Source organism: Biomphalaria glabrata, chromosome 4 (assembly GCF_947242115.1).
Source record: "Biomphalaria glabrata chromosome 4, xgBioGlab47.1, whole genome shotgun sequence".
Lineage (NCBI taxonomy): Eukaryota > Metazoa > Mollusca > Gastropoda > Planorbidae > Biomphalaria > Biomphalaria glabrata.
In genome coordinates this window covers 37,127,485-37,155,358 of record NC_074714.1, presented here as the reverse complement: position 1 = coordinate 37,155,358, position 27,874 = coordinate 37,127,485, and the positions used below count along the sequence as shown (strand labels likewise).

The following is a 27,874-nucleotide window of genomic DNA, read 5'->3' as shown; positions in this document are numbered from 1 at the left end:
GCAGACAAAAAAGTAAACTAGCTGCGTAGGAAATGAGAGACTTATAAAGAAACACATAAACCACTATCTATTTTTTTTTTGCTTGCTAGACCTAAACAAATATGAACATACAGATATTTCTTAATGAAATGCACTCTGTTTTATCTCCTTCATTTTAGTAGGAAACACCTGCTATGACCTAATACAATTGCATACCCAATGCATAATAAAATAGTCTAAAGTATGTACATTCAATTAGATGTGACTTTGATTTATTTCTTACTATAATGTAGTCTCTATTAGCACACACCACAGGGATTTCTAGTCTTACAAGTAATGAAGAAACAAAAAGGGTTTGTGTTTGGTACACAGATGTTGCATATTAAATGATTTAAAGAGTCATTTCAAATTGACTTTCATATGGTCTCTCACATTTACATAGAAAAAGCAAAAAAGTCAAAAGAAAGATACAGTATCAAATATTCTTTGTAGAAATATCTTCTTATACATACATATTTAAGTTGTTAAAAAAATATAGAATTAAAATAGAAGAAATAGTTTATTTAGAAAAAAACGTAAATGTCACAGAGAAACAATACAAATCCTATCTGAAGCATAGGCTCTGGAAATGTGAACAAATCCAATAAATATGAACTGCTAGAAGCAAAATTTTACTTTTCAAATGATCAAGGAAACTTTCACACCTCAAAAGGTTAGCTACTAACACAGTTCACTAAGGTTTACCATTGGAGGTATTATTACTAAGTTTAGACTATGACTCAAGCCTAAATAGCATGCTACACTGACTTTGATTTTCAAACATTGCCAAGAATGAGACCCAGCAAAGAAAAAAAAAAAAAGAAAGGATCCCAAAAATAGTTGAACATAAATCCCCCTGATAATGAAAGTAGAAAATGGATTTTTTATTTATACATAAGAGATAAGTATAAATATCTACGTAAACACACATACACAAATAGAGCGCCATCCTCATACAATCTTATCACAGAGATATAACGCACACAACACTCCATCCATCTAATGAGTACTTTGATACAAACAATCCATCCAACTAATGAGTACTTTGATACAAACAAAACAATCCATCTAATGAGTACTTTGATGCAAACAAAACAATCCATCCATCTAATGAGTACTTTGATACAAACTCCACAGTGTCACTTTGAGAGCAGACCTCATCAAGTCAACAGGAATGTGACTTGTACAAATAAATACACTAGCATAAGAGAAAAACATTGGAACCCCCCCGCCCCCTTCCCCAAAAAAACAAACAAGAACAGAATGATTTGCTTGAACTCTATTTTTACTAGCAGCCTGAGAAACTCTGTAGGCATTCAAGGATTCTATACAGAGGGCTTCCACTGCTCAGGTCTGAGATCCAAAGTTTGAGATTACAATGCATATGGTCAAATGATCAGCACAATGGCCAATGGGTGGCCTACCTGAGTAAGCTCTCACACACACACCCAGACAACAAAAACAGACATTTATGAAAATATGTACAACTTTTTTTTTGTGGTTTTTAAATATTTTGAAACAAAGAATCACTGGGAAAAACATTTCTTTATCCAAGCATGTCCTGTAGACAAACAAAACAAACACCATTTGAATAGAATGTTTAAAATATTCAAATAATTCTAACCACTAACCGAAACTTTCCCAGACAGGGTAGTTAACTTAATAAAATATTTGACATGGTTTGCTGTTTTATTATTGCAAGATTTTTTTGAATATTAAAATACCAATAACTGTTATACCCTACAATAATGTTAAAACAACTGTACAGACATCTTCATCTTGGGTTGAAAAACTTAGTAATAGTTAGCTTTTTTTTTTTTGGTGTCTCAGCATGAAAGTGTTGATCTGCTGTTCTCTTCTTAAAATATACACAATCATTTTGAGTACCACAGAATAAACTATTCTAAGCTTATCCACTTGTAGCTCACTGAAGTTTGATTGAGTGTCCTTGACCTCGATAAACTTTTGGTGAAATTCCCCAATATAAATGTATTACTCAATGTCAAAACTTTTAAAATCCAAATGAATTGTATGTTTTGATTTAGTGTTTGAAATTGAAGAGAGTAAACTAGAGCTGAGGCATAGATCACATAGAGGACATAGATCACATAGAGGATATAGATCACATAGAGGACATAGATCACATAGAGGATATAGATCACATAGAACACATAGAGGACATAGATTTAGATCAGTTTTAGATCAGTTGTACTTACATCATCTGAATCATCATGATAAGATCTAACTCCATTCTGCTCTTTGACTGGACCTTTGCCATTACGTTCTGGAGATTTATTCACCTCTTCCACCTGGGCCAATAGAAAACAAACCAATGGACTGTAGGCAATGTAAACATCTATCAAAAGAATACTTTGAATTGGAGTGAACGCTCCAGAAAAGGAAAGCAGCTTTAAGACAGAATGGACTGGTCAAAGGAGAAAACCAAGTATCTATAACCAACAAGGGCTGCACAGCATGTTTTATTCACATACAGTACTGTAAACTTATAAAAAAAAAAGTTAAAAAAATAAATTACAAATCCTGGATTCAATGAAAAGTTATATTTTGGGAACTGTGAATAAAAAAAATTGACTAGAAATGTCAAGACTTTCTATCCAGAGGCTAAAAAAGAATCAGTACCAGGGGAAAAAATGGAATGGTCACATTTTCAAGAAGCCAGACAGCAGAAGAATGAAGAAAATGAGTCAACATATCAATTGTGATGTTTCATAAATCCAATAGATGACACAATGATAGTGAATTCAAACCTCCCAATTACAGATCCAATTTTAATACTGCACAAAATAGAAAAGTCATAATTGTTAAATAAACAGTTACTTAAAGAAAAAAACAACAACTGAAGATGACAACCTTTATTAGTGACTACTATTTCATTACTCTAGTAAACTAATTATATACATGGAGTAGGGTTGAGAAAACTTTTGTAGCAAATGTACAGCAGCAAGTATATAAAACAAATGTTTCTCTTTGAAATAGAATTTGTTTCCTATGCACTTAGTAGCTACAAGAAAATCTCTTCTTAACAGTGATGCATGCTCCTTTTCCATAGACATCCTACTAAAGCAAAATTAGACCCAAAAAAACATAAACTAATCCCTTTCATGGGATAGAGATTTCTTTTCTGGGATTGGAATCTTTTTTTCTGGTATATCAATTTCCTCTGGGATGCACTATTCTATGTTGGGATATTTCTCTTGAAATGCACTATTTACCTCATCGTCTGAAGAATCTTTGTACAAAGTGTCATGGTGCACAAGAGCATTTTCAAAGTCATCATGCTCGTCTGTCTGATTCAACATGGAGTAGCGGTACACCACTTTACTGTTGGAGGAAATCACAAAATTCATGAGAACACACACACATTCAGAGCAACAAAATTACACACACACTGTGAAAATATGGATACTGAGATTGATGTTTAATTCTGTACTGAAGTCAACTGTAGATGATTGTTAGATTCAATCAATTACTCAGCAAGCGTTTGGGTTTCTTGTTCATATGTATTCAATGTAGTTGAACGACAGCACATAATCAACAAACATCGATTTTTAACTAGTGAAAAGATGTGGATGAACTGATGAACAATGAATAATAAGTTTAATCCAATAAAAGGCCACAGTCAGAGTCTCTGTCAAATAAAACATGTCTTTACCCAAGAGAATCCTATAGCTAACTGATTTTCCAGTCTCTAAACGAAAATATCCCAAGCGTCACTAGTCCCGTTCAATATATGTCTCCTATGGTGCGTCTCTAACTAACTAATAATATAAACCAGGTGCCTAACACTACTCACTGTCTCCGCAGTAATAGCATCTTGTATGCAAACACTGCTCCGACCACAGATACCAGAACAAGAACAGCCACAATGATAGAAATGACCACAAGCTTGAGTGACCCTGTGTTCTAAATGAACATGCAAAACATTTAGACAGTTCATTGGTAAATACATCAGCCATGAGGCAACATGTTCATAAATTTTATAGAAGTGAGACAAGTATGGCATTGTTTGAATGTTGGAATGTGACAAGCATGGCATTGTTTGAATGTTGGAATGTGACAAGCATGGCATTGTTTGAATGTTGGAGTGTGACAAGTATGGCATTGTTTGAATGTTGGAATGTGACAAGCATGGCATTGTTTGAATGTTGGAATGTGACAAGTATGGCATTGTTTGAATGTTGGAATGTGACAAGTATGGCATTGTTTGAATGTTGGAATGTGACAAGTATGGCATTGTTTGAATGTTGGAATGTGACAAGCATGGCATTGTTTGAATGTTGGAAGTGTGACAAGTATGGCATTGTTTGAATGTTGGAGTGTGACAAGTATGGCATTGTTTGAATGTTGGAGTGTGACAAGTATGGCATTGTTTGTATGTTGGAATGTGACAAGTATGGCATTGTTTGTATGTTGGAATGTGACAAGCATGGCATTGTTTGTATGTTGGAATGTGACAAGTATGGCATTGTTTGTATGTTGGAATGTGACAAGCATGGCATTGTTTGAATGTTGGAATGTGACAAGCATGGCATTGTTTGTATGTTGGAATGTGACAAGTATGGCATTGTTTGTATGTTGGAATGTGACAAGTATGGCATTGTTTGTATGTTGGAATGTGACAAGCATGGCATTGTTTGTATGTTGGAATGTGACAAGCATGGCATTATTTGTATGTTGGAATGTGACAAGCATGGCATTGTTTGTATGTTGGAATGTGACAAGCATGGCATTGTTTGTATGTTGGAATGTGACAAGCATGGCATTGTTTGTATGTTGGCAGTGTGACAAGCATGGCATTGTTTGAATGTTGGAAGTGTGACAAGTATGGCATTGTTTGAATGTTGGAAGTGTGACAAGCATGGCATTGTTTGAATGTTGGAGTGTGACAAGTATGGCATTGTTTAAATGTTGGAGTGTGACAAGCATGGCATTGTTTGAATGTTGGAGTGTGACAAGTATGGCATTGTTTAAATGTTGGAGTGTGACAAGTATGGCATTGTTTAAATGTTGGAGTGTGACAAGTATGGCATTGTTTGAATGTTGGAGTATGTCCAGGGTGTTGTGAGGGGGAGCCAGGCTTGCACACTCGTTTTTTTAATTTTAGATGTACAGGCACAGTGTTAATTAATACGGCAAGCAACAGGTTTACAACTAAGATTTACAAAGATGTATACATAGCTCCTCATTTCCTATGGACTTGAAGTGACTGTAAAGTCCAATCCTTGCTTTAATAAGTCGGCCGCATACATGGCATGGGTGGGTTAGGTCAGTTGCAGATATGCCTGCTTCTTCTCTCAGCTTTTTGTTTGCTTTTGCGCTCTTTTGCCCTGGCCACTCTTCTTGCTTCAAATCTTGAGACTCACAGCTTCACGCCATGAGGAGCGATGGAGAGCTAGTGCTTCCCAGCTGTGAATGTTGATACCGCATTCCTTGAAGGAGCTCTTGAGAGTGTCTTTAAAGCGCTTGTATTGGCCTCCCTGGGACCACTTTCCTGCACACAGCTCCCCGTACAGAAGTCGTTTAGGAAAGCGTTTCTTTGGCATGCTGACTACATGTCCCCCCCCCCCCCCCCCCCCATCAAAGTTGGGACCCTTTTACTGTTGCATTGCTACTGTACATATTGGACAGCTTTAAGATTTCTGTATCTGGTATGTGGTCGGACCAATGCAACTTATGGATACTCCTTAGACAGCGTAGATGGAAGGAGTTTAGCTTTTTGGTGTGGCAGGAGTATAGGGTCCAGGACTCTGATGCATATAGGAGTGACAGGAGAACTATAGAACTGTAGACTTTCACTGGATATGCTTGCCACACTTGTTCTTCAAGTCTGCCAAAAGCAGCTCTGGCAGGAGCAATACAGAAGTCAACCTCATCATCTAGGTTGATGCTGGCTGATACAGTGCTTCCCAGATAGACAAACTTTTTGACGTTTGCTAATTTCTGGCCATTTATGAGAATGTCTGGTTCTGTGACAGATTTATTTGGAGGAGGTTGGGTGCAGTACTTCTGTCTTTTTTACATTTATAGTGAGGCCAAAATTTTTGCAGGCATTAGCAAAGAGGGACAGGCTCTTTTGAAGGTCTTCTTCGTTTGCGGCATTTAGGACACAGTCATCTGCGAATAGCAGGTCTCTGATGCAGTTGAAGTTTACCTTTGTCCTTGCCTTGAGTCTCTCAGCATTGAATAATTTTGCATCTGTGCAATATTGTATGCCAACTCCAATGCTTTCTGTGCGAAAAGCATCTTTCAGAATGGCGGTGAACATTATGCTGAAAAGCATTGGAGCCAGCTCACAGCCCTACTTCACGCCATTTGAGACACAAAGGCTGATTTAAAAAGATGTGTATATATATGTATATATATATACACACACACACACACATATATATGAATACAATTTAAAAAAAAAATAAAAAAGGAGGTGGCGTAGGTAAACAATGGGATGTGAATAAATTGAAATAAGAATACAATCAGTAGATCTCTGAGGCCTCACTAAATGCTTTAACCTGTGGTATGAGTGTTGAGTGTCATTCAGGGCTTGTTCTTAACTTATGTCCTTGGGCTGATCAGTACTGACTGGCAATAGGGATGGCTGTCTGCTTCGGGTGAGTGCATCATCAGGCTTGGTGTACTATGAACTGCTATTAAAGGCAAGTAGTGGAAACACAGGCTGGTGGCAGTTCAAGCATGGTGAAGCTCTATGGTTTGGGTTCAGAGCCTGCACTGGTGAACCAAGTAGGTGTCAGCAGTAGGTGGCAGCAAATAACCTGCAGGAGAAGTCAGGTGACACTCCAAAGCAAGAGAATAAAGCTAGAAATAGAAGAAATATATTTGACTTACTTCCACAGGTGCTTTCATGTCATGGACTATGGGGGCTTTATTTCCTGGTTTGCAGACATGATCCAGGCTTTCAAAACTACTGACAGGATGGAAGCCCTTTTCTCGGTCACATTTATCTCCAGGAATCAAGCGATATCTGTGTGAGTGGGAGTCAAGTTGTAAGTGTTAGTCAAACATAGGATTCTTTTTTTTTTTCAGTCAGTAATCAGATGAAACAGAATCTAACAATTTATTAATGAAATAATCAAACAAAAACTATTAAGAAATTTCCAATATATACAAGTATAGATATATATGCATATACAAGTATAGAGTTATAAGTTACTGAGTTGTGATAAAAATAAATAAGTTTTATTATATGTTTATAGCAATGCAACTTAAGGGAGTGTCCTAACTCTGTGTTACACAAGATTGTTGAGCAGAATGACGAGCCCACTTTTCTAACTAACATTGACTACCCATTACAACAATGTCTACCCACTAGTGCAGTGACCAACCATTAGAGCATTGTCTACCCACTAGTGCAGTGACCAACCATTAGAGCATTGACCAACCATTAGAGCATTGTCTACCCACTAGTGCAGTGACCAACCATTAGAGCATTGTCTACCCACTAGTGCAGTGACCAACCATTAGAGCATTGACCAACCATTAGAGCATTGTCTACCCACTAGTGCAGTGACCAACCATTAGAGCATTGTCTACCCACTAGTGCAGTAACCAACCATTAGAGCATTGACCAACCATTAGAGCATTGACCAACCATTAGAGCATTGTCTACCCACTAGTGCAGTGACCAACCATTAGAGCATTGACCAACCATTAGAGCATTGTCTACCCACTAGTGCAGTGACCAACCATTAGAGCATTGTCTACCCACTAGTGCAGTGACCAACCATTAGAGCATTGACCAACCATTAGAGCATTGTCTACCCACTAGTGCAGTGACCAACCATTAGAGCATTGACCAACCATTAGAGCATTGTCTACCCACTAGTGCAGTGACCAACCATTAGAGCATTGTCTACCCACTAGTGCAGTGACCAACCATTAGAGCATTGACCAACCATTAGAGCATTGTCTACCCACTAGTGCAGTGACCAACCATTAGAGCATTGTCTACCCACTAGTGCAGTGACCAACCATTAGAGCATTGACCAACCATTAGAGCATTGTCTACCCACTAGTGCAGTGACCAACCATTAGAGCATTGTCTACCCACTAGTGCAGTGACCAACCATTAGAGCATTGACCAACCATTAGAGCATTGTCTACCCACTAGTGCAGTGACCAACCATTAGAGCATTGACCAACCATTAGAGCATTGTCTACCCACTAGTGCAGTGACCAACCATTAGAGCATTGTCTACCCACTAGTGCAGTGACCAACCATTAGAGCATTGACCAACCATTAGAGCATTGTCTACCCACTAGTGCAGTGACCAACCATTAGAGCATTGTCTACCCACTAGTGCAGTGACCAACCATTAGAGCATTGTCTACCCACTAGTGCAGTGACCAACCATTAGAGCATTGACCAACCATTAGAGCATTGTCTACCCACTAGTGCAGTGACCAACCATTAGAGCATTGTCTACCCACTAGTGCAGTGACCAACCATTAGAGCATTGTCTACCCACTAGTGCAGTGACCAACCATTAGAGCATTGACCAACCATTAGAGCATTGACCAACCATTAGAGCATTGTCTACCCACTAGTGCAGTGACCAACCATTAGAGCATTGACCAACCATTAGAGCATTGTCTACCCACTAGTGCAGTGACCAACCATTAGAGCATTGACTACCCACTAGTGCAGTGACCAACCATTAGAGCATTGACCAACCATTAGAGCATTGTCTACCCACTAGTGCAGTGACCAACCATTAGAGCATTGACCAACCATTAGAGCATTGTCTACCCACTAGTGCAGTGACCAACCATTAGAGCATTGTCTACCCACTAGTGCAGTGACCAACCATTAGAGCATTGACCAACCATTAGAGCATTGTCTACCCACTAGTGCAGTGACCAACCATTAGAGCATTGTCTACCCACTAGTGCAGTGACCAACCATTAGAGCATTGTCTACCCACTAGTGCAGTGACCAACCATTAGAGCATTGACCAACCATTAGAGCATTGTCTACCCACTAGTGCAGTGACCAACCATTAGAGCATTGACCAACCATTAGAGCATTGTCTACCCACTAGTGCAGTGACCAACCATTAGAGCATTGACCAACCATTAGAGCATTGTCTACCCACTAGTGCAGTGACCAACCATTAGAGCATTGTCTACCCACTAGTGCAGTGACCAACCATTAGAGCATTGTCTACCCACTAGTGCAGTGACCAACCATTAGAGCATTGACCAACCATTAGAGCATTGACCAACCATTAGAGCATTGTCTACCCACTAGTGCAGTGACCAACCATTAGAGCATTGACCAACCATTAGAGCATTGTCTACCCACTAGTGCAGTGACCAACCATTAGAGCATTGACCAACCATTAGAGCATTGTCTACCCACTAGTGCAGTGACCAACCATTAGAGCATTGACCAACCATTAGAGCATTGTCTACCCACTAGTGCAGTGACCAACCATTAGAGCATTGTCTACCCACTAGTGCAGTGACCAACCATTAGAGCATTGACCAACCATTAGAGCATTGTCTACCCACTAGTGCAGTGACCAACCATTAGAGCATTGTCTACCCACTAGTGCAGTGACCAACCATTAGAGCATTGTCTACCCACTAGTGCAGTGACCAACCATCAGAGCATTGACCAACCATTAGAGCATTGTCTACCCACTAGTGCAGTGACCAACCATTAGAGCATTGTCTACCCACTAGTGCAGTGACCAACCATTAGAGCATTGACCAACCATTAGAGCATTGTCTACCCACTAGTGCAGTGACCAACCATTAGAGCATTGTCTACCCACTAGTGCAGTGACCAACCATTAGAGCATTGACCAACCATTAGAGCATTGTCTACCCACTAGTGCAGTGACCAACCATTAGAGCATTGTCTACCCACTAGTGCAGTGACCAACCATTAGAGCATTGTCTACCCACTAGTGCAGTGACCAACCATTAGAGCATTGTCTACCCACTAGTGCAGTGACCAACCATTAGAGCATTGTCTACCCACTAGTGCAGTGACCAACCATTAGAGCATTGTCTACCCACTAGTGCAGTGACCAACCATTAGAGCATTGACCAACCATTAGAGCATTGTCTACCCACTAGTGCAGTGACCAACCATTAGAGCATTGTCTACCCACTAGTGCAGTGACCAACCATTAGAGCATTGTCTACCCACTAGTGCAGTGACCAACCATTAGAGCATTGACCAACCATTAGAGCATTGTCTACCCACTAGTGCAGTGACCAACCATTAGAGCATTGTCTACCCACTAGTGCAGTGACCAACCATTAGAGCATTGACCAACCATTAGAGCATTGTCTACCCACTAGTGCAGTGACCAACCATTAGAGCATTGACCAACCATTAGAGCATTGTCTACCCACTAGTGCAGTGACCAACCATTAGAGCATTGTCTACCCACTAGTGCAGTGACCAACCATTAGAGCATTGTCTACCCACTAGTGCAGTGACCAACCATTAGAGCATTGACCAACCATTAGAGCATTGTCTACCCACTAGTGCAGTGACCAACCATTAGAGCATTGTCTACCCACTAGTGCAGTGACCAACCATTAGAGCATTGTCTACCCACTAGTGCAGTGACCAACCATTAGAGCATTGTCTACCCACTAGTGCAGTGACCAACCATTAGAGCATTGACCAACCATTAGAGCATTGTCTACCCACTAGTGCAGTGACCAACCATTAGAGCATTGACCAACCATTAGAGCATTGTCTACCCACTAGTGCAGTGACCAACCATTAGAGCATTGTCTACCCACTAGTGCAGTGACCAACCATTAGAGCATTGACCAACCATTAGAGCATTGTCTACCCACTAGTGCAGTGACCAACCATTAGAGCATTGTCTACCCACTAGTGCAGTGACCAACCATTAGAGCATTGACCAACCATTAGAGCATTGTCTACCCACTAGTGCAGTGACCAACCATTAGAGCATTGTCTACCCACTAGTGCAGTGACCAACCATTAGAGCATTGACCAACCATTAGAGCATTGACCAACCATTAGAGCATTGTCTACCCACTAGTGCAGTGACCAACCATTAGAGCATTGACCAACCATTAGAGCATTGTCTACCCACTAGTGCAGTGACCAACCATTAGAGCATTGTCTACCCACTAGTGCAGTGACCAACCATTAGAGCATTGTCTACCCACTAGTGCAGTGACCAACCATTAGAGCATTGTCTACCCACTAGTGCAGTGACCAACCATTAGAGCATTGACCAACCATTAGAGCATTGTCTACCCACTAGTGCAGTGACCAACCATTAGAGCATTGACCAACCATTAGAGCATTGTCTACCCACTAGTGCAGTGACCAACCATTAGAGCATTGTCTACCCACTAGTGCAGTGACCAACCATTAGAGCATTGTCTACCCACTAGTGCAGTGACCAACCATTAGAGCATTGTCTACCCACTAGTGCAGTGACCAACCATTAGAGCATTGTCTACCCACTAGTGCAGTGACCAACCATTAGAGCATTGTCTACCCACTAGTGCAGTGACCAACCATTAGAGCATTGTCTACTCACTAGTGCAGTGACCAACCATTAGAGCATTGTCTACCCACTAGTGCAGTGACCAACCATTAGAGCATTGACCAACCATTAGAGCATTGACCAACCATTAGAGCATTGTCTACCCACTAGTGCAGTGACCAACCATTAGAGCATTGTCTACCCACTAGTGCAGTGACCAACCATTAGAGCATTGTCTACCCACTAGTGCATTGACCAACCATTAGAGCATTGACCAACCATTAGAGCATTGTCTACCCACTAGTGCAGTGACCAACCATTAGAGCATTGTCTACCCACTAGTGCAGTGACCAACCATTAGAGCATTGTCTACCCACTAGTGCAGTGACCAACCATTAGAGCATTGACCAACCATTAGAGCATTGTCTACCCACTAGTGCAGTGACCAACCATTAGAGCATTGTCTACCCACTAGTGCAGTGACCAACCATTAGAGCATTGTCTACCCACTAGTGCAGTGACCAACCATTAGAGCATTGTCTACCCACTAGTGCAGTGACCAACCATTAGAGCATTGACCAACCATTAGAGCATTGTCTACCCACTAGTGCAGTGACCAACCATTAGAGCATTGTCTACCCACTAGTGCAGTGACCAACCATTAGAGCATTGTCTACCCACTAGTGCAGTGACCAACCATTAGAGCATTGTCTACCCACTAGTGCAGTGACCAACCATTAGAGCATTGTCTACCCACTAGTGCAGTGACCAACCATTAGAGCATTGTCTACCCACTAGTGCAGTGACCAACCATTAGAGCATTGTCTACCCACTAGTGCAGTGACCAACCATTAGAGCATTGACCAACCATTAGAGCATTGTCTACCCACTAGTGCAGTGACCAACCATTAGAGCATTGTCTACCCACTAGTGCAGTGACCAACCATTAGAGCATTGACCAACCATTAGAGCATTGACCAACCATTAGAGCATTGTCTACCCCCACTAGTGCAGTGACCAACCATTAGAGCATTGACCAACCATTAGAGCATTGTCTACCCACTAGTGCAGTGACCAACCATTAGAGCATTGACCAACCATTAGAGCATTGTCTACCCACTAGTGCAGTGACCAACCATTAGAGCATTGTCTACCCACTAGTGCAGTGACCAACCATTAGAGCATTGACCAACCATTAGAGCATTGTCTACCCACTAGTGCAGTGACCAACCATTAGAGCATTGTCTACCCACTAGTGCAGTGACCAACCATTAGAGCATTGTCTACCCACTAGTGCAGTGACCAACCATTAGAGCATTGTCTACCCACTAGTGCAGTGACCAACCATTAGAGCATTGACCAACCATTAGAGCATTGTCTACCCACTAGTGCAGTGACCAACATTAGAGCATTGTCTACCCACTAGTGCAGTGACCAACCATTAGAGCATTGTCTACCCACTAGTGCAGTGACCAACCATTAGAGCATTGTTTACCCACTAGTGCAGTGACCAACCATTAGAGCATTGTCTACCCACTAGTGCAGTGACCAACCATTAGAGCATTGTCTACCCACTAGTGCAGTGACCAACCATTAGAGCATTGTCTACCCACTAGTGCAGTGACCAACCATTAGAGCATTGACCAACCATTAGAGCATTGTCTACCCACTAGTGCAGTGACCAACCATTAGAGCATTGTCTACCCACTAGTGCAGTGACCAACCATTAGAGCATTGACCAACCATTAGAGCATTGTCTACCCACTAGTGCAGTGACCAACCATTAGAGCATTGTCTACCCACTAGTGCAGTGACCAACCATTAGAGCATTGTCTACCCACTAGTGCAGTGACCAACCATTAGAGCATTGTCTACCCACTAGTGCAGTGACCAACCATTAGAGCATTGACCAACCATTAGAGCATTGTCTACCCACTAGTGCAGTGACCAACCATTAGTGCAGTGACCAACCATTAGAGCATTGTCTACCCACTAGTGCAGTGACCAACCATTAGAGCATTGTCTACCCACTAGTGCAGTGACCAACCATTAGAGCATTGTCTACTCACTAGTGCAGTGACCAACCATTAGAGCATTGTCTACCCACTAGTGCAGTGACCAACCATTAGAGCATTGACCAACCATTAGAGCATTGTCTACCCACTAGCCAAATAATTCCTAATGGATTAAGTTGTGTGCAAATACATTTTCATTAGTAAATCATACTATTATTTATACCCTCAGTCATTATGTCATAAATTCTTCAAACAGAATATAATAAGATTGGGTCACTGGAACACACACACACAAAAAGTTCTAGCATAAGGTTAATAAGCTTGATGCTGATGTGTCTAGAAACCTTGGATCAAATTGTTCTACCCTTGCAGTGCTTCTCTAAATAATTCTATGTTCAGATGATTTCCCATAGAAGGAATGAGTGATAGACTCGAGCAATCTCTTTCAGTCAAAGTCTGAAGTTCCCCTTTCAAACCTTGCGATCTATTGGGCAGATGATGTAAAGGTCATCTGTTTCTGTGGCCCATGATTAACTAATTGTCATGTGGCCAGCACAATGATGAACTGCCTTTACTTTTCCCCAACTAAGGTCAGGTACCCATTAGAGCTGGATGGACTAAATTTAAAAACCCAATCTTCACCAGGGTAAAAACCTGGGATCCCCGGTTTTAAAGTTAAGCACTTTACCACTCAGCCACCATGACTCCTCAAAGACATCAACATACTGTTGTAACCCTGCCTTGCACCAGTGCTTGAGGTGCGCACTAGCGCACTAGTGAACGTAAACAGGAAGAGACTAGAATGGAGAGAAGAACATTGCATCAGGGATTGTGAAGAGTCTGAATGTTTGGAAACTAAGAAGCAAGCTTTTGGTGCTGCCTGAAGGTTGTAGAAGGGACCTGGAACGAAGCGGGGAAGGCTGTCGTTGGTCCACATTCGGGTTGCTGTCTAAAGGACTGGTAATTAGTAGAAAGACACTGAAGAAGCTGAAGGATGCTATGTGTTTGTCCTAGTGAATAAACACCTGTCTTTATTTCCTGTTACACTGTGTTGAGTTGCATGCCTATTCGTTGAGTGCCTAACCTAGAGTTACAACAATACATAATGACATGGATAAAAGTAGCCCCTAACACACTACTTTATCTTGATTAGATGTGGCTACTAAATCATATCTGGCTCTGCCATTCTGTAATCCTCCTTAAACCTCATATTCAAAGCTTTATTACAATGACTCTTTACAATGAAGTGAATGATAGTGTAGCTACTAACCCAATGGTATCCAATTTGTCCACATGACCTTTAATACAAATGTCTATTTCCTCTGTTTTTACTTCCTCCTGTCTAACGCATTTTGTTGAACCTTCGGGGCGGTGGAATCCAAAATCACTGAGTAAAGCAAAAAACAATTGGATAACATCATATGTAATCAGCTCAAAGTGAAAGACAAAGTCAATTTAACATCATTAAGATCTTACTGTGTATACATATGAATTTTGTTGTTTTTATTACATCAGAAACATTTCAGCTCATCAGCATCTACCAAATAAAATGAACAATAAAACTAGACACAAGACTCACCACTCATAATCCTCTTCACTGCATGGACATATTGATTGTAAAACATCTCTGTTACGACCATAGCCATTACGGCACCTGATCAAACAAAGATTTGTTTATTTACTACACTACACACAAAATAAAACAATTGTAGCCTAACAGAATTAAAAGTAAAAAAAACAACAACACATTTTTACCATGAATCTGCTTTGATCTTTTTAAATGTTTCCCTCTGACCTAGAAGACATCCGTCTAGACCAGAGGATGATTTGAGGGCAGTGTGAGGTGTCCAGTCTTCATAATCATCTTCTTTACCTACAAGATAAGAAGTTAGAAAGATGGGTTGATTTTAACATCCACAAATGTTTGGCAACTATAAAATTAGTATCAGTAGAAGTACTATTATCAGTAGAAGTACTATCAACATCCCAGTAACAAAAAAGTATTTTAAAAAGTATATCATCCTAATATTTATTAATAACTGTAACTACAAATCTTTTTCTCCAAGAGGTCACTAATGGCTATTCATAACTGTAACTACAAATCCTTTCCTCCAAGAGGTCACTAATGGCTATTCATAGCTGTAACTACAAATCCTTTCCTCCAAGAGGTCACTATTGGCTATTCATAACTGTAACTACAAATCCTTTCCTCCAAGAGGTCACTAATGGCTATTCATAACTGTAACTACAAATCCTTTTCTCCAAGAGGTCACTAATGGCTATTCATAACTGTAACTACAAATCCTTTCCTCCAAGAGGACACTAATGGCTATTTTCAATGATTACTGAGATAAAAACTTACACTCTTCAGTCACAACATTGCTAAAGTCTATGATGTTCACTGTCCATTTTTTGTCTTTCAAAGTGTATCCCCAAATACCTACAGTCATTGACTTGCCCCCTGGTTCAGTCAACAGGCCTGTGAATCTTGAAGTGCAAAAACAAAAAAAGAAATTAATACCACAAATCTTCTCTATTCACTTCATATTTCATTCAATAAATATAACAAAAAAAATCAAAAGCCTCATTGTAAGAAACATATAAAAGGAAACCAAAAGTAAATGATTTCCAGTCTATTTTTATAGCTTTAGAAAGAAAAGTCTTGAAGAAACTTTGTATGTCTCTGACACGTTTCTGATGTAACAGAACATTGTTTTGGTAAGCCAAACATGTGATACCAGATGATTACATCTTCCATGATTGAAGTCTCACTTGAATGCACTTATCTCCCTTTATGGTCTTATAGATGTTTAATTCCCTTGTTTAATGAAATTGTTGATTGGATTATCCAACTTGAACAGATTGACATACAGAATGACAAAAATCCTTCCTTACCTCCAAGATGAAGAATACAATTTCAACTAGCATCTTATTTGGAACATTAATATCTACAGATATTTCTCTGCAACTATGAAACTGACATCTAAGGACATAAAACCAAAACCTACCTGATAGTGTCATTAGTAAACTTGTACACATGCCAACAGTTGCCCTCATCTGTGCTGAACTTAATTGTGTCTGGGTACTGGGTGTCAAGAGGGACAGCAACAAGTAGGCCTCCACTGTCTGCAATCTCATAGGCATGTGGACCTTGTAGAACCTAAAACACACACAAAAAAACTGATTAATACATTACATGGCTTCAGTAGTTATATTACCAATGACCAGTCAATGTACACAGCCAATATACAGATGATAATGTGCACACAACTAAACAGCCAATATACAGATGATAATGTATACAAAACTTAACAGCCAATATACAGATGATAAGTAAGTAACCAAATAATATTCTGATACTGTATTGACATCACAATATATACAGATGGTTATTTGTACTTAACTAAATGTATATAGTTTTGAAAATGAAATCAACAAACAGTTGAGACATTTGAAAAAAAGAAATTTCTGTCTCATTAAGTTAAAACACAGTTGTTAAAAAGAAATAGTTTCAACTGCTGTCATTAAATGAATTAAAAATATACAAAACTTATTAAAATTATATAGATTTATGTTTTGTCTTTTAAATATTTTTTTTTTTTAGTTTAAATAAAATTATTTATTTTAACCATTTTGATGACATACATAGAATCTGCAATTATTTTAAATCATATCTAAAAAAAAAATATTCATGACAGCTGTCTACTGTCTGTGCAGCTAGAAAAAGTTGTGGCCAGTTCATAAAGTGACTATGTTGTACAGAACAACCTATTTCATGTATAATTTTATGATGAAATCTAGTCATTGGTATAAATAAAGGATTTTTTTGTTTGTTCTGTGACTTGCGCTGATTACAGTATTTTCTGTTACAATGTGTTCTAATTTGTTTTTTCCCTGCAGTATCTCAAAAAAAAATAATTTTCTGTTACCCTTTTAAAATTGTAGCCTCCGTTAGTGGAGAGATAAACATCAGGTGGAGTCGTCTGCAGATTACTGGCAACATGACCTGAGAATACATTTAAAGTTAATACATGAGCTGGGGACATATTTAAGGTCTAGCTATATCTATTACATTCCAAGTATTAGCTTATTGTTACTCTAGATAACATCAAACTCTGTAAGCAAGGCTAACACTACACTGGATACATGAGTCTATGTATTTAAACACTTAACACACAGCTTTACAATATGAGCTCCCCTCACAGTGGGAAAAACTCTAAAAACTCACAACATACGGTTATAAACTGGTGGTGGCACAGAGAGGGGTAGTGGTGTGTGTGTAGTCAGCCGACGCAAATCGCCCCAGGCCAGCGCTAGACGAGCGGTCAACCGTGACGAGTTACGACTGTAAGCCGAGTTGAGTGTCAACAGGACAGTTCGGGAAGGATCGCCGACGTGAACAGAGCTCAGGAGCGTCACAAGAGTTATAGTCATCTGACCACCTAGAAACGTCGAGGGGCGTTCTGTCCGGTTCTAGAAGGCCAGTAGGGACCCTATATAACAGCAGAGGTGTCGCAGTCAAGACGGGCGAGAAAAGGGGCTCAATACAGCAAGGTTCAGAAAGCGGGTTCACGACAGGAGTTCAGAACAACGGTGTGGTTCTGTGCGGAGCATTACGACGGTTCAGTGCGGAGTACTGTCAAGTACAGTTGAGACGAACGGCGTCTTGATCTTGGTCTGTGATCGAGTCCGACACAACGAGCCCAAGTGTGTGAAGTCAGTCCTGAACTGTTGAACCCAGTGCAAGCCCGAAACGAGACCGGGAGGCCAGTGCAAGACTTGATACGGCGGAACGGTGTTATCGGAGAGATATTTGTTATCGCAGAGCTATTTGTACTGTTCTACGTGCTGCCAATTGTACAGTATCGGCTGTTATTTATGGACATTAAACCTTTACGTTATTTTGGAGCCCTGACTTGTCAAGTTCTTTAAGTTGGTGGTGTATGGTGCAGTTTGCAGAGAGCCTGGATAGTGAGATTCGTAACAATACACATATACATAATGTCAATGCTAGGTGTAATCTGTAAGTTTATATTTAATACCCTGGAAACACATTTAACGTTTAAAAATAATTATGGAATCTAAAACTGTTTTTGATCCGTCATGATTTAGAACAATAAAATTGCTTTAGATATAATCAGAAATTGTATACATTTGAAAATGATGTTTTTCTATATTGTATTACAGAATTATACACATGACACTCCTTGAGTAAAATGCTACTAAAACATTATAAACAATGTGGTCTATTTGTACCCAATGGCCAAAAATATTTTTGTTTTTGTTAATAATAGACTAGATTAATGAAAATGCTAATAAAGAAGTAGGATGAAATACTGAAAATGTCAAGTACAGTAACTGAAGTGAAAATCTTACCATGAACCAAGACAATCCCATAAGCGTCTGGCTGACTGGTTGGTAGCCTCCCATTTAATCCTCTGTGAAGGCTGTAGGCATTTTGAATTTGAAGGTAGCAGCCTTCCTATAAGAAACATGGATACAATCATTAAGTGACATCACATTGAAAACTTGGCTCCTCAAAAAGTGTTTCTTTTGAACCACATTTTTTTAAAGGGAAACTATCCAAATCTCAAATGTCATCAGTAAGGTGCGTAAATCAATTGAATGACTATGACATTACAACATGGAGCAAAAGTAATGCACAAACTTTTTCAGAGTTTTTACAGTCGACTCCTGTTGGACGAGACACATTTTTCCACTCTCCACCTCTGTTATATGTAATCACTGTGTGTATGGACTTATCCCCTTCATGCATCTGACTTGCCAGGTAGACACCTCGAATGGACTCAATCTGTAGACAAACAGATCTTCGCTTTTTAGATTGATACCTTCAACCAAATCCTATTTTATTAATGGTTTTTATTGTTTTGTGGAACATGACATGCTGTGTTACCAGAGTAAGAAAATTGAGATAAAGTTTGATTGAAGGGCAGACAGTAAAAAGACAAGCCAAAATTTATGTGGAGAGAACAAACACATTTTTTTAAAAGCTACAAAAAATGTTCAACAAAACCCAGATAAAACCTGAACAAATCTAAGAAATGTTAATGCATAGAAATCAAAACAAAATGTTCATGAACTGACTAAAATATTTATATATTGAAAAAAAAATAATTCCAAAATGAAAAGGCACATTGTTAATATTTCAATTAAACTTGTATCAAACAGTCATTTTTTTTTACTACATTGAAAAAATTAGGAGTTGATTTGTTTACATGAACTTTAAAAATAGAATTGAATAATCTGATTAGCATCTATATAAATGAGATTATCAAATACCCCCCACCCCCCTTTCTTCAAGCTTTAAGTAGATTGACTCAAGTATTATTTTAAACACATCACAAGGACAGCAGCAGATGTTACCTTGTAAAAATCATGGACTGTATTGTAATTTGGAAACAGGTGGTTCCTTAAAGATTCTGAGTAGACAATGCCATCAGCAGCTGATGTATACAACACACCATGGCCAGTATCTACACACAGACAAACATATTTGTTAATACACATAGCCTCAAACAAACAGAATGAATAGACTAGAGCCTGGACTAACCACCAGTTGAAAGCTATTTACACACTTTCTAATGCTTGACCTACCCCCAGGGTTGTCCACATGCATGAAGATCATACCCTCAGACATGTCCAGTACAGAGAAAAACTGAAATCATAGAATAGAAAAGGTTTGCATCAGGCAAAATTTAATTAAAGCTAAAAGATTGAATCAACAAATCTCAGGGTCCTCACACTGAAGACTTAAAATAGTTTTAAGTTTAGGAAATCTAAAATTCAAGGTGGCCTGCATATTTTTTTTTTTAATCTGGTTTCAAGAACAGGATTTATTAACAGGGTTCAAGGACCTGTGGAAACCATGAAAACTATAGATATATACAATAAAAAGAAACATATTTTTTGACCTGAAAACATTTTACTCCAAAACTCCAGGCAAATGTTTGTCACTTTCATATTGCGATATTTTAAAACGTTAACTTTGGTCAATTTAAAAAATATTAACACCAAACCTAAAATAGGACATCACACACAATGGCACCAGGTTCAGCCTGCAGCCTTCAACTCATAGCCCTTCCCACCCTCTCAGTGACACTACTGCTAACATACCCTATCACCAGTCAAAGTTGGGAGCTGAGCTTCATCCCAACTCTTGCCACCATCAGAGGAGATCATCAAAAGCTTGTCATCATCCTGTTAGGATTGAACAAAATAATGTCATTTAATCACACATTTTTTTTTTTAGAGCCTAATATTTACATCACATTAAATAGTTATCACTAGGCCTACCAAATAGATTTACATGTTATTTCTAATGTAGAATTTACACTATTAAAATATTCCTTCAACTCCAAAGAATTGATCCCATTAGATTGAGCTATACACATAAACAATAAAAAAAAAGAATTTGTAATAGAACTAGTGGTCAATTCTCTCACCTCGCTGGATGGTTGCTCTGACTTGTAGATGGAAGCATACATAAACTTATCCTGGACATCAAAAATGACCACTCTCTTAAGTATCGTTGTCCACTGGCCTGTCTTGCTGTCATAACACTCCAGATTGTTCATATCTGGTACAACACCTTAAAGTCAAATACAAAACCAAATAATTCTCAACACTTGGTGCAATCCATTGGAGCACATAAAATGTTAGTTATCCATGAGAAAATTAGTCTTCCATTTGTTCATTCAAAAATACATTGGAACTAAAGAAACAAAATAAATATGTTCACACACTAGTTTCACTCAGATGTAATGTGTGAAATGTTGACATCAGATCAATTCTATTAAATGATTTGATTGCCAGGGAAACAAAGGAGTTTTTGTGTCTGTTTTTGTAAACAGTATCTTGTATCTCCTTTGTAATGGAAACATCTCAAAGTCCTTGCCCAGAGGGTGTTTTTCTATTTAAAAAATTTTTCATGCCTTCATATGAATGTTTCTCTTGAACAGCTGTCTGAATGAAGTTTGTTCGCTACCAATGACTTATGATTTTTTGCAGTTTATTTTTATTTTCAATGTTCAGATTGTCATTACCAGGCAATGACATTGAAACTTAAAATTCACCAGATGTGTGCATGGTAAAACATTGACAAGGCCTTTTGACTAACAGTAAAGGAGGACATTTTTCTTAGTAATCAAATTTTGTCAAGGAGAAAAAGGACTATCTGAATGAAAATCATTTGTGTATAAAATGGACCACAATGTCACAGCCCCTATGGACACCCCTGTGTTGACTATACATGTTTTAGATGCTGCAGTGAACTCTTGTGTCCCAAACTCGTAGGCTCAATTTATCAAGAAATAGAAACTTTGCTAGCACATTAAAACCAAAGTAATCCCTCTTTAAAGTAAATAATGATGTATACGAATGTAATTAAAGACTTACTAAACAAGGGATGTTGAAACTCTCCAGTGGTGACATAGATGTTTTTCTCTGTTGAGGTTGCTTTACTTCCCCTATAATATGCACAAAGCCAGACACTCTTTATTACAACGTCCAATACAAGAATACTGCACTAACAAAAGATGGATAAACTGGCTAAGAGAGCTTAGCAACAGGTAAATCTGCACTTGTAAGGAATTTTATAGTTCTTTCGTATGGCTGGACAAAAATACAATTTGAGATCAACTTACCATTTAACTGCATGGACTTTGTCTTTGACAACTAAAGCAGGGGTTTGAAAATTGTTGTAGGTGACAAACAACTACAAGATTAAAAAAAAAGGTTAAAGAACAAATCCAATAAGTCTTAATTCATCTAAATGAAAATTAAATAAGCATATCTGCGAATGAAATCTGAAACTGTGAAATACATTTATATTTTTATTAATTCTTCACTAGGATGATCAAAGTGTCAAGATGTTTTGTGTTCTAGAGGTTTCAGGTGCTCTTTTCAAAATGGCAATAAATTATTACATCCTCCAGGCTTTAACTTGGCACCATCCTGTCAAGAGTCAAAATCACAAAGCACAGGAAACCATCTGAATAAATTATAAGTACACATAAAAGTAAAGTAGAAATAAAAACCAGCCAATCCAATTAATGCATTGCTAATTTAGATTTTTTTCATTAATATATATTATACAAGTCTTTAAAGTATTTATTTAAAAATGGTGTATGTTTAGGAAAAAACAACAACTTACATATTAAACTTTATCAACCAAAGGGTTTGCTTGCAGAATACAAAAGGTAGCTGCAATACCTAAACTTAGCAAGCTATAAAATATATGAAATAGCATTTTAAAATAGCTTTTCTAGATTTTTAGACCAGAACGAGCTTGGACATAGCTTGGCAGCATTTTGGTGGTGAGGGTGGTTTAAAGCTTAAAAAAAAAAAAAAAAAAAAAAAAACTATTAGGTTGTCAAAATGACCACTGACCTGCCTGGTAGTAGTTACCACTGCTACGTAGTCCTGGTAACTTTCCTCAGGGTGAAAGGTCAACTGCTCATTTATTGAGCCAACACTACCAAATGTTGGAGAAATAATATCCGACCTTTTCCAAGTCTCTCCTCCAGTCTCAGTCACATACAGGAAGTGTTCATAGCTAATCAAGTAACACTGGCAAATAGACATAATGCATTGAACAGTTTAAGTTTGGCAGTTGACTGAATAATTTAAAATCTAATTGAAGAAGACTAGAAGTTTTGCAAAGACATCTAAAAATATTTGGAGCTATGAGCAACTCTAATGGATTGATTGAAGGATTGAAAAATAGTTGTGAGGATAACAGAACAGCAACACATTTACCTTGCTTGGATTGTGTGGGTTACGCTGAAGCCCATCTGCCTGCTGGAACACTTTGTTGTCCACTTTACTATTCCAGTTTGTCCAGGTCCTACCATGGTCAGTGCTTCAAAGAAAGATAAGTCACACAACAGTCATAGTTATTTCTTTTAATGAATGCAATATAACAGTGTCAGAAGTCTCAAATGTCATTGCAAAAATGTACTCAAAAGGACAAAAACTGTAAAGGGATAGAAAAATGAGCTTATAGACACTTTCCAATTACCTGGTCAACAACTAGAAATACTTTAAAATAATTTTAAAAAGAAATTACTAACTAGGTGGTGACTTAGGGTCAGTTAATAGTAAGTAATACAGGTAAACTACACCATCGTGGGGTGCCCATCCAAGCATGAAATATGTTTAGCTTGCCTACTCAAAGACAAATATGTGGGGAATGTTTCTTCATAGAGCTCCTTCTGTCTCAAGAGATAATGGATGTGCCCAGTTGAACAACTGGCCCAGCTGCTCTGTCAAAGCATTAGACTTTTATCATCACTGCACCACAACAACATCTGTTGACCATCTTTCTCTTTTCTCTCTGTCTTTTGCCTTGGGTAGAATCTCTTTCAATGACAGGCCTGTCCATTCTTTTATGTTGTCTTCCCATTGATTTACCAATCTGCCTCTTCTTCTTTTTCCTGGTGCTGTTCCCTGAAGGAAGGTCTTTGTGAGCCCTGAAGACCTTGTAATATGACCATAGAGTTTTAGTTTTGCGTTATTGACAGTAGTAAGCAGGTCATCATGGGGTCCAATGGCTGTACTAATCCTGTCTCTTTGTTTGTGATGCGGTTTTTGTATGTGATATCTAGGATCTGTCTGTAGCATTTCAATTCCATTGCTAGGACTTTCTTCTTAAGGACACATTTAATTGCCTTAGATTAAGGAATCATGGGTTGCCTAGGTGTCATGGCTCCTATCTTATCTATGTTGATGTGATACTAATGAATGCTATGTAACATTATTGCCAGTCGAACTTCAGTAGCAGCCCTTGCCCCACCTTGCTATATTTTACTTAATTTGACCTGCCTTTTTTAATATAATGATTAATGTGCTTTAGAGGCAAAGAAAATGCGTTTCTGCAGTAAAGAAAGCAAGAAAACCCTTGGCGTCAGGGATCTGTCCCCAAACCTGCTGGGGTAGCTTACAGCTGTCAAAGGGAATACCATAGCTAATAGTCCATACACCTAAATGAATCTGCTCCTGATTTTTTTCAACCACTGAGAACCACAAGGGAGTGGTGATTTCAAACCAAAGTACCCTTCTTATAGATGAATGGCCCTACAAACCAAAGTACTCTTCTCATAGATGAATGGCCCTACAAGCATTATCTAACAGAAACCTCTAGTTTTAAAGGCACCAAGTTTCAACCTCATCCATCCATCTGTAGATGAAAGCAGTTTTAATTTGATTGAATCAATAGTTAAGACAAAGACAAGTTGGGACTAATTGGGGATTTCCTTAGCGATGACGGTATATTAAAAACTTAGAACGGAAATAGCATAGAGACAGATTAACAGACAAGAGAAGGCTTGCAGTAGTACTTAGGACAAGACATGTTTTCTAGACCTAACGAGCTAGGACTGTGCCCTTCTTCTGTAAATAAATTACCTTAATTTTAGCATACTGTTGTTTGTTGTGGATATATATTCTAATCAGGTAATATCTAGAATAATAAGAACACATGTCTACAAACAACACCATCTCAAGACACAGCAGAGAATACACGTCTACAAACAACACCATCTCAAGACACAGCAGACACATATCCTCTCAACAATATCTAAGCTACATGAGCAGGCCTGGTGCTGGATTTGGTTGTCAGAGGCATTTGGAGATGCATGCCTTTCATGAGTATTTTACAGACAATGGGAAAGTATTCCCATTGCTGCCCCCCCCCCCTGTGACGACCTTTGAAACAGCTACTTTATAAGGACTTCCTAAAACAATAATTACAACAGAAATAAAATTGATTTGAAAGCATAGACACTGTAGGGCTGTTCTATTTACAATGATAATGCCTACCTTCTCCACAGCGTTGAAGCAGCATTAGTAAAATCCAACTCACTCGTCAGAACAAGAAGAATCTGTTCAGTTTTCAGAAAAAGTTAATTTGGTCTAAAGCTACTTACAAAATATATACATTATATAAATATCAATATTTCTAAATCCTTATACATACACATAAAAATAATATAAATTATATGTGGGAAAGTATCATTTAAGTGTTGTTTTTTTTGTTTATTTAAAATTCTTTCTGATATGAGTTGGTTTAGCTGTATAAGCATATCTATAAAGTCCTTAAACACTCAATAAATATGCAGCTTTTAATGCCATTACAATGGTTTGTTATTTTTATAGCATAATATTTAAATGATATTTTAAATATATAAAATAAAGAGTTCATGGGTTCATAAAATGATGATGGTAATTCTTTGTTGTTTTTTTTACCTACTTCAATGTCTTTTATATGGCCTCCTCTATTTTAAAAAAAAATGCAGAATATTCTACATTTAACTAAAATTAAATGTGACACATCAGAGCCTACATTTAAAACACTGATGAAGTTCAGTACAGTAGAATATACTGACCTAGAAGAGAATTTAATATTACATGTGACCTGATCTAAGGCCTAAAAGTTGATGTAAAACACATGAACTTACCCCAGCATCATTTTCACCAGCCCAGGCTAATGCCAAATTGTATTTGGTTTCATTCGCAAACACATGCTGCAACATACAGAAATTAAACATCAATCAATGTCAAGGACCACACCTAACTGGGGTTTCCAAGAAATAGCATGTCATGTCTTTTGGTTGCATATTTTAGTTGATAAAATAGATAATGAGGGTCATGAAACATATTTGGAAGAAAGCAGCAAAATCTGTCTAGAGAAAACTCATACATATTTGTAATGTGTGCGACCTCTTTTATTTCATTGTTATACAGACTATAAGAACTTGTTTAGCAGCTTGACATTTATAAGAACTGTAGCTCTAAATAAGTCTCAGCATACACCATTATTTTATCTGTTCATTAACATACTATAGATCTATAGTGATTATATAGACTGACTGACAGGAGGAAGTAAAAATGTCTCTAGGTGAAGTTGGTCTTGTGACATCTTTCTTTTTCACTCTCAAAATTGACTTGATTAAAATCTTAAAATGTGATTCTAAGATTTTTGCTGATCAAGAAACACTTGATTCTGTTCTGAGTAAAGATAGACTAAAGACTTTAGTTAGAGAATTATAAAGACTAGATCTATAGAATCTAGATCTTGAATAATCTTGATAAGATGCATCTTGTAATCTTGATCTATCATCTAGAAGATTATACAGATTCTACATAGACAAAGATCTGGAATCTAGATATATCTATACTGCCTATAGCCTATAGTGGCTATAGAACACAAGACTAGATATATATTATAATTATTAGATCTAGATCTATTTAATATAGACTAAAAATGATAAATCTAGAGACAAGTCTAAGTGACTTCTAGATTTAGTATAATCTAGATTTATTAGGTTAGACATTAGAATGAATATTAATGAATAATCTAGCTATCTATTCTACTGATTCTAGATCTAGTCAATCTAGACTACTAGATCTAGATCTATTAAATCTATACTATAAATCTCAAATGTATAATAATAAAACTATAATTAAATCTAGATCTAGATAATAATTTTAATTAATAAATAATAATATTTATTAATTTAATAATAATAGATTAGAATCTAATTATTATTTATATGTTATATAAGTAGACTTAGTAGATCTAGTTAACATCTAGTCTAGATCTAATCTACATTTTTGACTTACCGTTTCCTCTAAACGTTTTCCATCTTTAAGGCCATTAACAATACTCTTAAATTTATCTTGTTGTGAGAAACATTTTGGGTCATTTCTTTCAGACACTGTTGTAAACCCATCATCTGAACTGCGTTTTAAACGTTTAGAAGTTAAGACTGATTTGCTTATTTTTGCATATCCATTTACAGGTGATTGTTCGAAATGATGTACTTTTGCCTCTATGTTAACAATAAAAGTATACAAGCATATAACATATAAATACAGAAGCGCCTTGGTTGTAAACAACGTTATTTTCCTGTCAGACTCCATTTTACCTCGCGTCACGTGAGATGTTGTCAATAGAGGAGTTAAAAATAACTTGGGAGAAAGGAAGTTTAAGACTGAATAGGGATCATTCATTTCTGACGTCTACAAAAACCCTTTGCACTAATGTTGTGGTCGCAAAATTCGGTCCGCAAGCCGCATGCCGCTATTCCACGAATTGTTTAGTACAGACACGGAATGTTGTTTAATAACTTGTAAGAATGAATATCTATGTAACGCAAACCTGCAGAAAAGATGCATAGTTTTATAAAGCAACGATTGGAAAGTCACTACGAAATAGACGGTCACGAGATAATATTGATAAAACAACGAAACAAATTAGATCGTAATTTGTATATTTAAATGCGACTTTGGCTAAAG

The 27,874-nt window shown here is 37.9% G+C and overlaps 1 protein-coding gene across 1 annotated transcript; it reads right to left on the bottom strand.

Annotated features, from left to right (window-relative positions):
• Positions 1-68: 68 nt before the first annotated feature.
• LOC106070998 (sortilin-like) lies at positions 69-27,534 on the bottom strand. The gene is made up of 24 exons (XM_056027860.1): positions 27,200-27,534; positions 26,035-26,100; positions 25,397-25,458; positions 23,336-23,438; positions 22,967-23,146; positions 22,222-22,292; positions 21,974-22,044; positions 21,022-21,167; positions 20,693-20,776; positions 20,174-20,234; positions 19,943-20,052; positions 19,227-19,370; positions 18,935-19,040; positions 17,488-17,564; positions 16,567-16,718; positions 15,921-16,045; positions 15,314-15,431; positions 15,138-15,212; positions 14,829-14,945; positions 6,880-7,015; positions 3,833-3,942; positions 3,252-3,360; positions 2,235-2,327; positions 69-1,579 (listed from the first exon to the last, which is right to left on the bottom strand). The coding sequence occupies exons 1-24, from the start codon at positions 27,497-27,499 to the stop codon at positions 1,565-1,567; spliced, it is 2,631 nt and encodes an 876-aa protein (XP_055883835.1). The 5' UTR covers positions 27,500-27,534; the 3' UTR covers positions 69-1,564.
• Positions 27,535-27,874: the final 340 nt, after the last annotated feature.